The sequence below is a fragment of the Haliaeetus leucocephalus genome, unplaced genomic scaffold (assembly GCF_000737465.1).
Source record: "Haliaeetus leucocephalus isolate CR32 unplaced genomic scaffold, Haliaeetus_leucocephalus-4.0 Scaffold730, whole genome shotgun sequence".
NCBI classification, from domain to species: Eukaryota; Metazoa; Chordata; class Aves; order Accipitriformes; family Accipitridae; genus Haliaeetus; species Haliaeetus leucocephalus.
Genome location: NW_010973166.1, coordinates 651569 through 665215, shown reverse-complemented (window position 1 = coordinate 665215; position 13647 = coordinate 651569). Strand labels below are relative to the sequence as shown.

The window sequence follows — 13647 nt, the reverse complement described above, 5'->3', positions numbered from 1 at the left end:
CTGGCATCCTACCTACAAGTGTGTTGTCACCAACTGGCTTGCAGCAAAGGTGGTGGGCTGCATGGACACACACACATATTCACTGGGGAGGGGGAAAGCTGTGTAGATACACCCCGTGGCCTTTGGTCCTTGGTCAGAACTGTCAAGATGCCTACGCTGAGTTCCTCAACATCTCCCTACAGATACAGAAAAATGAGGGCATGACCTATATTTGGTGCAGGTGGCAGGGAAGGGATGCATGTTTGCTGAGACCAGCTTCATTTTTAAACGTCTACACAACACCTCCAATACAAGGCCCATGCAGAGACTGAAGCAATTCGTATTCTTGCTGTGAAATCCAAAAGAACAAGACTGAAAAGAAAAAAACAGGCAGTGACAGCAGGCAAGCAGGCCTGACTTTTCCTTCCTTCTTTTTATCCTATACAGACACAATCCTTTTCGAGTCAGGCATGTAAACAGAAAAACCATACAAATAAAACAAAAACAACAGACCACCAATCTTAGCAATCTTCGACATATCCATAATTTCTACTTCATTTTTAGCTAATGGTGGAAATTAGTCTTTGGATAGTTGATAAAAATCAACCTGTCTCTGCTGGGTTAGTACCATGATCTGTGGCCCAGCAACTACTTCTAGTACAATTGATTTTCCTTTTTGGCAACCAATAGGCCAGTCAATAATAATGTTGTTTGAGAAGGATTGAGTCATGAGGGAGATGAACCCTCCCTGCCATTTATTATGTTTGTATTGTCTTCATCTGAAAAGATTTTTTTTTTTTTTCCAATGAGGACGTGAGTGAAAGTATTACAAGGGGACAGCTACTCCATGTCCCTGTCTCCAGAAGCCCTCTGACTCACAAGTGTGTTAGCATGCAAATAGAGAGGAGGGAAGCAGCTGTCTGCTAGAGGTGCATGGCAGGGGACTGGGAAAAAAGACAAGCTGGGGAGGCAACCACGCTCCTCCTGCTACTCTAGATGTCTTTTAGAAAAAAAAGAAAAAAAAATCCAGCTAACTCAAAATCACATGCTAACAAGCATGACTTCAGACAAGTGTGCAGCCTTGCATGAATTGGTACATGATACAGATACAACATTGGCACCAATGACCAGCCAACTCTTTCTGCAGACAGCACAGACACTAGATGCTTTTCACTGGACTTACTAGTGTATATGAATGAATAAAATAAAATCCACATATACTAGCAACAGATTTCCTAACCCGATCATTTTCAGTTTTGGTTCTCACGTTTCCTTCTCAAACCCCTGTGGGTCCATGGGTGACCATTGAAAACTTGCTGACAAACGGTTTAAAGTCTCAGTACAGTGATCTGCACCTTTACTAGGAAAGGTCAGCAAATAAAAACTGAAGATCAGTTATAGCTTTTTTCATCCTTGTAGTGATAATTATAGTACAATTTAAGCATACATAAATGATTACCATAACATTGATAAGCCAACTAATAGAACTGCACAATTATGTAGTTTAAAAATCATAAAATAAAGCTTAGATACAATTTTAACTCATCTGCTCTACCACAGATATGTACACAGCCTTTAATTATCCTGTGTGTCATGTGATACAGTTCCACTTACAACTAACAATATTTATTTTAAGACTTGTTCACATGACTAGATAGGCTTGAAGAGCTTTTTCAGAGTAAGCTGATCTGTAGCAATCACTCCAGGATAGCTCCCCGCACATTCCCAAGGGCATGCCCTGAACACACATTATTATTTTGGAGTAAAGCATACCCACAAATGGAGCAAAGTACAGCCACAGCAAGTCCAGGAGGAGAGTCTATGGTCTACTGTTTTGACGTTACAAATGAGAGATGCTATTTGTCCTTTTCTCTCTCATTGGACAATTACTATACTACGATGCCCTTCATCTTTCTTAAAACAGCAGTAGTGATTTGTATTGTGTAGGATGCTCCCTGTGTAGGATGAGCAATCGCATGGGGCCTTTGCACCAGAGCATAGAATCCTCCTTTTCAAGCTGCCTTAGTTGCCTTGCTCTTGCAGGAGGAGGTGACTAGACTTAGACCCTGTCCCAAGAGCACTCTTCCACCTAACAGCACTGGAGCAGTATACTGTGCCTAAACTTCCCCCTAAATACGCTAAAGGAGCTCCTCCGAAAGCTGGTTGAGCAGCGCTTCACATCCAGGAGCGGAGCTGAGTTCTGCTGTCTCCTGCACGCTGGCACTGCACCACCAGATATAACCGAGGACAAATAAAGTCTCCGACCAGGCCAGCTCGCTGCTCCTGGCTCGGGGAACACGGAGGATGCCATGGCACAGCCGCGGGGGAGCACGAAGCTGGGGTGCAATTCTGCGCAGCTTGCATTCAGTGCCTCCGCTGGCCCCAGAAAACCTCCGTTCCAAGGCCAGAGAAACCATTGCAAGGAAAAACTCTCCCTGTAGGGGAAAAAGGTTTTCCTTTGTTGCTCATCCTCTGCAAGGAAAACTCATTCACGTCTTCATATATTTTAAAGCTAGAAATGGATATTATAATCACGTTGCCGAGCTCCTTCATAACTGTTATGAATATACTCCCCTTCCTTTCACTTCCATCGCTCAATTAAAAGCCTATATTTTAGGCAAACAGTTCCAGTGGAAGGAGGCTGTTTTCAGACTGAGCTCCAAGCTCCGGGTATTTCCAGCAGAGTTCCAAAATACCATACCACCACCCACTTTGAAATGGCCTCTGGCTCTGAAGATTTAGGTAATTCAATTACACAAATGCCCCTTTTCAACAAAGTAGAGAAGCCCGTTGCCTTTCTGTGTCCCCTTGCCCATGGCAATCCCTTACCACCTCTTTTCAAAGGTGCTATTAGGGCTAATTATAAACAATCAGAGAACTCAATGGCTGCAGCTTTTCAGTGACATTAGTGAACCACCCTTTTGAAACTGCAGTACGACTGTTTAAAACAAAAAGCACAGGCGCTGGACCACTGTAGTCCAGGAGTGCGTGGTTATTCCCAGCATTAAAGCAGTTTTGAGCATGCTACAGGAATGAGCAGAGCCAGGTGACCTCTCCTCCTGCTCCCAAGCTGCTTATCAACAAAGAGCAGTAAGTTGACTCTTGCAGAGCCTCTTGATCCAGCGACTGCAAGTAGTTGGACAATAGATAGTACAAAGATAATTAAAGTAAGGCAGCAAAAAGTGAATAAGCCACATCTACAGGCACAGCGAACTGGTACGACTCGCTCCAGGTCACCTAGCAGAGCACCATCCCACTGTCTGCTTAGGGCAGCTAAATCCTTTAGCACACTCCAAGAGAGCCAAGATGGAAGAGCATTTATTAAAAAGGTAATGGAAGAGAGTATAAATCTGTCGCGCTGTTTGACCAACTTTTTAGAAGCATACTAAAACACGGGCAATTTAAAAAAAAATTGGTCTATAACATTTCTCTCCTTCACTATCTCCTCAAAACCCTCATAATTCCTAATTTATTCTTCATCTCTTATGCTGCCTGTGTGCAGGTACTGCTGCAAAATTGAACAAGGCAGAAAAACACCTGAAGACCTGAGCAGCAGGTGGAAATCGCAGAGGCTGCTTGCACGCCAGGCTCTGGTAGAGGTACTGCAAGCAGCCTGCGAAGGGAACCTCTACTGAGAACACATTGCTTTAAAGTAATAGCGTCACTGATTCAAGTTACCAGAGATTCCCTTACACTTAACCCACCGTTCTTTATAGCCTACACATTAACTGATAGTGCATTTGGTAATGTATAATAGCAGGCACTGCAGTGTTTATAGCCTGTTAGGAAGCCAGAGTTTTTCCCTCTCCCTTTTTCTTCTGGTTGCTCTTAAAATTCCTTTTGCTCTTGCTTTGGATGTGAATTCTTACAGGGTAAAGGTCAAAATAAAAAAAAAAGAGAAATAAACATTAGGTCACAAAGTCTTGAAATGTTATTGCAATTTATATATGGCTGAGAATAAAAATGTGTCTGCCTTCTCTGGGAACACACCTACGTGCGAACAGAGACCTTTATAAAAAATTCTCCTTTATTACCTTGGTGGGGGGAAAAAAAATATTCAAAGATTGATTTTCTTTTTATGGCTATTATTAACCTTTTGTTACTGGCCAAAAATAATCTGGTTAGAAAATGTGCAATACATCAAAAAGAAAAAAGGGGAAGAAGAATCTAACAGAAAATTAATGCTCAGGGAAAAATAAGATGACTCTCCCTTCAGCTTTTTCTTCTAAGACTCAGACTTTACCTCCAAAGAAATGATACAAGTGTCAAAGAGAAGTGACTTTTCAGACTGCTGCGGCGGTACAGCGTCCCAGTCAGAACCATCTCCCCGGCTGCCAGGACAAAGGGGACGGGCAGGTGTCATGATCCGACTCCTCCCTGATTTCAAGGTAAAGCTGTTCTCATATGTATCCGACATGTCACTCACCAGCTCTCCCTAAAAGGCAATGGTCTAGTCTGACAGGGGGGCGTGCAAAGCCCCCCATTTGTACTGGCTCCACTGCCCATCTTCTACATAAGGAAAAACCTCCTATAAAATCCATTACAACTGAAATCCCCAAGGTCTAAGCATGAAGATACGTCCCTCACCAGCTACTGCAGAGCCATGCTTCCTAATACCCATCCCACCTGCAATTCTGCCCAGACAAGGGCAAGAAATACTTTTTTTTTGCAATGATTTCATGTGTACATAAATACCAACACAGCTATTTGTAGCCTGTGAACACCACAGGTTGGCTCACAAGCCTTCAGATTGCAACTGTGCTTAAGGTCCCCCTCTCACAAATTCCTGAAGCATTTATCGCAAGGCTGCTTAAGATCTCACTGGTAAGAGCTAGCAGATTTGTCAGCAGAGGTGTATCTATGTCCAAACTGGGCAGGAAAGCAAAGCCAATAAGTGCCATGCTGGTAAAGAGCAGTCAATCATAATTTGACAGAAATATGTTGGACAATTATTTCCAAACACAATCGCATTTACAGAGGTCAGCCTTTAATTACAACAAGCAGACAAAACTAGGAGCGTTGACTCATGAGCACAGGCAGACTCAAGCTGGCTGACTGGAATGAATCACTTGCAAAGTAGTCACTGAACCAGTGCAGTTCACAGCTTGGTCTATTAAGGTACCCTAAAACTGCTGCTAGTTAAGCTCAGACATGTGGGCTGCAAACTGCAGTGGCTAAAAAGCTGCTTTATGTTCAGTTAAATCAAATTGTGCTAGAAATCGTGACTCCCAAGAGGGTGAGGTGGGTATATGGGGATGGAAATGGCATAAGCCATTTGACTTTGCCCTCAGTCAGCACTGAGATCCTACTCTAGCTGCCATGTGCCCACCACACCGTGACCTGAAGCATCACCTACGCCTGCGGTGAGCTTTGCCAAAACCAGGCATTTATTAGATACTTTTCTCCTAGGCAAAGTGGGATTCTCTTCCATTAGTCCACAAAGATCTACTGAGAGTGTAGTGTTACAAAAAATACATTGGAGAATGCACTTTATGTAGGAAGCCACCAAACATCTCATATGCAGGAAATACCTCTTGCCATTAGTACCACGAGTCACACTGGAAACCACAGCCAGGTGAACAAAAACTTTAGTGCAGGGAGAAGTTTCAGCAGGAACTGAAAAAGGCCCCTTATGACTATGTGTTTCATGCAACCAAATTCTGTTATTTTTTCCAGGTTACCTTTTTGGATGTTCTTCTCTGCAATAAGTGCCCTGAGAGAACTTGCTATAGAGTTTTGGAACAATTCAGTTTCCTATGAAACATTTGGTCAGGAGGCTATGTAACACATCAATCAAATTCAACTTTTCATTCCTTTCTTACCTGGCTGTTAACGTCAGCGGCATGCTGTAACAGTACTGAAACCAGTTCCTTGTGTCCTCTGTCGCACGCCCAATGGAGCAGAGCCCGGCCCTGCAACATCCAGGCAAAAATTAACAAAGACAGCCAAAAAAAAGCACAGAGGATCACAGTCTTGCTATTGAGTACCAATAACAAAATTAACACAGGCTTTAAAAAAACCCTACACTAATATTAGTATATAACATACTGTTGCTTCAGATTTGGACTTAACAGAATAATGCTAGAAATGTTAAAACTGACACATAGTTGAATTTTTCATTAATTTAGCATCAAACCCACAAGCCAGCAAAAAATTTAGAGGGGAAAAGCAGCAAACCATGAAAGGCAGGAGCCATGACATGATTTGTTTTCCTATATAGATTTGGGATTTTGACAGCTCTGACTTTTCTGGGAGCAACGACTTACGCAGTAAGCGTAAGGGTAAGATTCTCAATGCTGCCTACCCCACCCAGACGCCAAGTCCCCAAAAGCTCATTCCTCTGGCAGGTCTGAAACACTCAACCCACGGGCCCTGCACTGCTGCAACAGAAGATGAAAACTGGGTGTCTGGGCAGGCATCACCTGCAACTGTCCCCCTCTCAGCTCTGCAACATGGGCTGCTGCACCCATGCCTCCAGCCCTGTCCAAACCTCCATAGTTTTCTTCCCATCCCCTTTCTACAAGTCTCTGCACACCTGCAGTCTCTCGGCATGTCTCTGCCACCACGGGAGGGGAGCAATGGAACTTCAGATCCTCCTGCCTGTCAAGGACGTGAGAAGTGGTGTAGGACCCCTCTGAGGGCTGACACGCACATCTGAAAACCCAGCTGGCCTCAGAGAGGGCTATGGATGTACTGAAGCAAAGCCAGGCTTTTGGGGTTCGGTTCACAGGTGCTGCTCTAATTCTGGGCTAGTACAGCTAAGCCTGTGAAAGGTAATGCTTGTTTTTGCAATAGGACATCACAGCAGAGCTGTGATACAGTTTCACACACTTTAACAGCCCTGTGCTGAGGCTGGAGTGCTTATCTTCTTATAATGCAAAAATGCATTCGAAGCAGTAACAGAGCCTTTTGACAAGCAGCTCTAAGACATTTTCTGTGAACTATAGAAGATTTTATATATTGGCAACTCCGAAGAGAAAGGTAGCTCAAAGTAGTTTGAGATAGAAGGTTTTCTTCTTTGTTTACTATGTACACTTAGTAAATTAGACTTACTTTTAGTATCAGTCTTTCCTGATTTAGGACAGCGTGTGGCACACTTGCGGGGGATTCCTTGGAAATCACCCTGCAGATAACCAAGAAATCATCCCCCAAGCACTGACACCATCAGACCGACCTGCGTTTTCCAGTATGCTACAGAAAACAGTCACACACCTTCACAAATGAAATCAGTTAAATTACCCCACGGCTGGTTATAAATCTCTCAACGGAGCAGTGGGGAACAAGGTGAGCAACTCATTTATCTGCTAATAGGAACTGTGAGCCAAATTTCCCAACCATGGTGCCAAAACAGCAGGAGGGGCAGAAGACACCTTGCAACTGAAGCTGGACATTCCTGGGCAGGGCAGCAGAGGTAGAACATGATTTTGAGTAAGGAAATGCGATCTCAGACACAAGGCATTAAGCTTTTTAACACACTTTTTGACCCAGCAAGTAATTAATTTTTGTAACACATAATTTTAATGTTATACTAATTAACCTTGAATTAGAATGAATTTTCTGACAATGACTTTCTATGGAAGCACTGATGACATCCATGGGCCGTTTAATGATTAATGTTCTTGCACTCAACACCACTATCAAAGTCTAAGAGGGGGAAAGAGTACAATTTAAAACAATTGGTAAACATGGAAAGATCTTTAAGTCATGTTTAGCATCCTTAACTCATCTCTGCACTGGTAATTACTTAAGATTTAGGATTTCAGTTGGAGAAATACCAACTTTTTTTGTGCCACAGATGTTCATTTCAAAAGAAAGAAGCACTATCTGCAATATGCACAATAGCAATAAACACTTCAACATATTATTTCAGTTTCTTTATATATGTGCAGATGAGTAATATTGTAATTACACAAGTGTAATTATTGTGCAATTACACGACAAAATGAAGGCATTTCTATCCTTTATATCAAAATTCACGTTACAGATTAGTGGCTATAATATTTTGGTTTGCATTTGTCTCTGGAAAAGCAGAATCTAATTTTATTGGTTCTGAACTTGGTTGAGGCCAATAAAGTAAAACCAACAGTTCAGGACAGACAGTGCTGTCAATTCTGTCAGGTCAGGGGTACTGCAGCACTGTGCAACTGGTGCCTTTCCATAACACTAGAAAGCTAGTTCTGCTGCAAACATTGCCTTTTGAACAAGACAAGAAACTGAAGCCTGATCATCTATAGTCATTAAAAATCTCCTTGTGCTATTTGCAGGAGTATGGATTTCAAGTCTTGGGCCAATTCCACTTTGGGTAATTACACTCTGCTTACCTATATATTTTCTCTGCAATTCTAAATGGATACAATATTTTCCAATTAGTGCCTTAAATGGCTCTGCATTGTAATTGTGCACTACTAAAAAGCTGACACGTTCCACCTGAGAAATGTCTGCATCCTTGCAGCATGCTATGCCCTAAACACAGGGTGTAAGGGACTTTGGAGACCTTCTGTGCAAGAGCACACCACTTGATGTGGAAGTAAATACCTGCAGAAGAATCCCAACCTACTTACTGCATAACAAAAAGCATTACTAAGAAACTTGTATTTAAAACAAGATAATATTAACTCCTGTTTGCATAGTATCAGGCAAATTAAACACTCAGGAGTTCTAGCTAATGTACTTAGGCAGCTATACAGCTACAAAGTCCACTTGTTTCTCATGTCTTCCTTAAAACAAACCTTAGCGATAAGACAAACTTAAACTGAATGTGCAGTCCAACTCTTTGTATAGCATGGGTATTGCCTATGTGCGTCGAAAAATTCTTTAGTCCATGCAGCTGCTGCTTTATGTCAGTATATAATGTGTTTGTGTGTTTAAATAACATGGCAGAAATCTTAAAAGCCACAGATTGAGCCTTCCCAAAACACCTCCCATATGAGTACTTCATTAAGCAGTGAGAGACTCAAAGCAACACAAATAATTCCATATAGGAAAGCACTGCAGTAGTGAGCTCTTGACTAAATGCAATCAAACATCAAGGTACTCCCTCCATGCAATTCAAACACAGGACAGTAGTTGCAGAAGTTACTTGAGAGGATGCATTTTCCCCTGCCTTTGAAGTATTTAATAAAAAAAAGCATAAAAATAGCCCCAGTGCACTAACCCTGCCTCTTAAATCTTCTGTGCTTTGCTTGGATAACTGCTGCCAGCTTGGCCAGCTTCTGCAGCAGTTTCTCAAGCCAACAGCACATCAATTTTGCTCAGCTCCAAGTCACAGGGTGTTCACAAACAAAGCACAGGACAGGGATTCGTCTCAGATATACTGAGTCTCAGCAGACAAACGGATGGGAATGATTTTCACATCAATTAGCCAGTGCGGAGAAAGAAGAGAACAAAGCCAAACTGAATGGATGTGCTACAATATTAAGCTATACTTCTAGGCACAATGTTTGCAGCTGTAATGGCTGTATAGCAATGAGAGCCACTCTAACTTGTGGCAAGTGTTTTATTACCAGTAATTAAGAAGAGATATATATAGAACGGCTGCATCCCCCTGCCTGGTGATAGCAAAAACAGTGAATGGAAGGGCCGTTGTTGCAATTATACAGGTAAACTTCAGATTTGATTTGGAAGTCAATCACTTTCAGAGCTCTGAAACATTTGGGAAATTTTTTCTAATGGAAATAAACGTGTAAATCCAGAAGTATGTGAACCTTCTTCAACCCATTTTTTTCCCCTGTCCTTTCCTTGGCAAGCTGGCACCAATTTGGCACTTGCTGTCTCAAAAGCATGAGGACTGGGGACTAAGCGAGCATCATTTCAGATGCCTTTCATTAAAGTTTTGGCAAGGGCTTAAATACTGCACACAGGTAACATGTTTGTTTACTGGGATTTCTCCAACAATGAAAAAAAATTTCTCTATCTACAACCTCCACAGCCCTTGGCACAAATTACAAAAGCAACTCATCCATGTCTTTGAGCAGTTTCTGGTTTGTTAAAAGTTGAAGAAATATTGTTCTCAAAAAGGCAGCAAGCAATCCACACTACCAGGATGTACCAGTGGCAACTTCACAGCCACAGTCTATATCTTATTTCATTAGTCCTGCTGACATAGGCAAGAGAAACAGGTTGTTTTAGTCTGTGCTACTTTTTCTAAGTGAATGCAATCTATTCTGTTGAACTCTGGGCAATTCAGATACAGTAAATGGAAGTTTGTACTTGATTACTGTCATTAGAGTCTTTGTTTAATTCTAAATTGAAGTTTATTATATCCAAACTGTTAGCAGGTAACCTGTCTTGAATGATGTACATGAAGATCTTTATTTCTTGTGGGGAGAAGACCACTTACGCTTTAAAAGTTGCCAAGTGCATCTATCTAAACCCCAGAGACTTCTATTGCCCTTTCTGAAATCCTTTTGCTTCGAGTTAAGTTCACTTGTTCTCATTTTACATTTTTATTCTTCATTTCTTTCACTTATTTCAGGTTTGCACAAAATGAGGGGATACAATTAGATACAGTACTAAGGTATCACACACAAATAAAATCTGAACACCTTACAACCTCAGTCAAGTCTTTATTGTACAAGGAAAGGTTGAGCCTAGCGTCTTTGCATTTTAGCACAAGACTATTTGGAGCTTCAGTAGATTTTGTTTTATAGTAAGTTAACTCTTTGTATGTATCCCTGCTGCCATTTTAAATTTATATGCATTTAAATCAAAGGATTGACAGCATGAGTTATGTTCAGAGGGCTAGGAGAAGCATCTTTTGGATATGGCAGGATGTATTTATACAGTAACACTAAAATAGTTAATAAAAATGACAAGATTGTGCTTGCATACACTTCACTCTACCAAAGGCTCGGTCTGGGTTATCTCTAGTCTAAAATGGGTTCTAAAACTTCAATCAACCTGCATGATATTGGAAAATAAACTATGCTCCAGATGGTTAAGAACACATTTGGATACCAAACAACATTGGTAATGGTTTCAGCTCTTAACATAATATGAAATAAATATTTCTTTCAGATTTTTCTTTTTGATATGGTTTTGCTTTTGGGTTTTTTTTTTTGGACCAGTTAGAGTCAAGCCTAATGAAGCCAGCCAAAACTTCTTACTTCCCTGTTTGAGCATTTGCTGGGGTAAGCCAAAATCACTGAGGCTGTGAGAATTTAATCTATGGGGGAATTTTGCACCAATGGGAATCTTCCCATGAGCTCTTCACAGGTAGGCAGGGTTTTCAGCTCCTGCCTGTGCTGAAGCAATTCCGTACTCTGCAACAGTCATGTGCTAATATGCATTAGTTCAGAAGTAGATCTTTCACATCAAAGACTCATGGATAATTCCCAAAAAGGATGTCACCTGGCAGTTTTCAGATCTGGCTCTAAACATTTATGTGTTTAGAGCACAAAAATATTTCAGCCATCTTTCACCAAATATTTTGATTTTTTTTTAAAAAACAAAATCTCTTTGGCTGAAAATAAGCACATTTGTTGCTTGAACACAAAGGAAGGTATGAGCTTCTGAACTTGCTAACTATGAAAGAGCATCTTGCCAGTGGAAATGAAGCAATGCTAACATAATGTTATTATATACTTATTGCATGTGTGTGATCCCCCAAATGAGCTTTTATTAATGAAAGGACTCCAGCCATGTTCTGTGGGACTGCCCTGGACATTTACTTCTGTAACGTGTGATCAGCGGAAGGAGGGAGGGAGCACAGTAATGGTGCTGTTGCAGTGACTGTGTGGCACATGACAGTTTCAGTTCATTGAATTTATGATGTGAAATTCCAACCCTGATCGTGAACACCCTCCCTCCTCTCATCTGAAAATTAATTCACATGAATTCCTGATTAATAATAAAAGGCTCTGCCATCAGCATTCAGAGCCCCAGCCGGGGCTGTCATGGCTCAGAGGGCAGAAATCTGCTTAGAGCTACAGGAGAACCCAACTGAATTTGTGGCGTCTCAGTCTATGAATGTGTAAGCACTTCATCTGTTCACCAAAACACAATGTGCTGGAAAGCAGTGGGCAAAAGTAGCTGTACATACGATGGACCATGAGCAGGGCTAGGTGGCAGTATGCAAGCGTCAAAACCAAGGGAATAAAGCTGGTACCACTACATTTCCTGAAAGATGAACAGGGAACTGTCCACACCAGGTGTTTACTTTTACCAAGAAAAGGATCAAGCCAATTCACAATTTTAGACCCTTATCTTTTTCTTGAGGTTTCTGGCAATGCCAGTCTTATCTCCTTAGGGCGAAATGGTGTTTTGAGTTTGATGAGCAGAGAAAGACTGGACGATATCACTGTTTTTGTGAAGGTGGAAAGCCAGTGTCACTCATTTGCCCTCCACCTGGGAACAATGAAAAGCTGATGGCATGGCAGAAATCCTACTTCACCCGTGAACAGAGATCATCAGTCAAAAAAGCCATTTCCGTCACTTCCTACTTCCATTTGACCACATTTAGTGTACGAGGTGGGGAGAGGGGGTATTTCAGAAGATCTTATTTTGCAAGTGGCTGCTGGCATTGCTGAAAATAACATAGGAAGTAAGTTTCTGATACGCTACAGCATCACAGTTAGTACATCCACATTGCTAGAAATGTAGTGGAAAGCTATATTCAAATAGATTATCCCTGTCTCAATAACCAAGTGTTTGACCAACTATTGTAGTACCTTGTTATAAGAATCCTAACTAGGGAATTTTGAAAAGGAGTGGCACTAAATTAACATAGAAAACAGTTGAAAGATTGATGGGCTGTATCTTTTTCTCCATACCTCCTCATCTGTGACATTCACGTCCGCTTTTTCTGATTGAATGGCTTTGGTTACATAGTCAATGTTGTTTTCTCTGCAGTAATCAAAAATGTTCTTGTCCTCTTCCCTATTCAGGAAACAAAAGCAAAAGAAGCACCATGTTACTGCACAACACAAAGGCCACATGCACATCGTATGCTCTAACTTTGCTACAGACATTTCAATACTGTCACTGGACTTAAACAGACACCTAGTATTGCATATGCAGAATATGTTTTTTTCCCAAGTTAAGAGACAGAAGATCCTGCTTCCTAGAAAACAAAGGTTGCTTTTAACACTATTATGCCATGACAAAAGTCAGCTTACTCCCATGAAGTGGCACAAGAAGTCTATAAAGTTACCCAGCAAAAACCACATTCAAGTCCTGGTATAAATCACTGCAATCCCACAGAAAATAAAAGGCTAAAGCTGCTATTTCTCCCTGCTATACAAACTTATAACTGCTACTCTGGGTCAGACCAAAGACCCTTCTGATGCCATCCATCTCAGACAGTGGCCACTAATGGTGGGTAGGAGAAAAAAGCAGAAAAAACGAGACACATGCAAAACAATCTATGCCCAGTTGGATCCTCCCAGCTTTAGAAACTCAGTGGCTTAAGGATTTCCATAGGTAGAGGCTACATCCAGATGAGCATATTTATCAGCCTTTTCCAGCTCCTTTTTCCACTCTATTTTGCTCTTTAACCCATTCATACTCTTGGCCTGGTTTCAGCTGGGACAGAGTTAATTTTCTTTCTAGGAGCTTGTATAGTGCTATGCCTTGGATTCAGCGTGAGAAGAATGTTGATAACACACTGATGTTTTCAGTTGTTGCCAAATAGTGTTTATACTAAGTCAAGGATTTTTCAGCTTCTCATGC

At 41.4% G+C, this 13647-nt stretch overlaps 1 protein-coding gene across 1 annotated transcript in view; it reads right to left on the bottom strand.

Annotated features, from left to right (window-relative positions):
- The window catches only part of ACBD6 (acyl-CoA binding domain containing 6), an 88469-nt gene that overhangs the window by 37779 nt on the left and 37043 nt on the right, over positions 1-13647 (bottom strand). The window contains exons 5-6 of the mRNA XM_010580713.1: positions 12750-12855; positions 5802-5891 (exon numbers count right to left, since the gene is read on the bottom strand). Of these exons, the coding sequence (XP_010579015.1) occupies positions 5802-5891; positions 12750-12855 (196 nt within the window). The remainder of the gene's footprint in view (positions 1-5801; positions 5892-12749; positions 12856-13647) is intronic.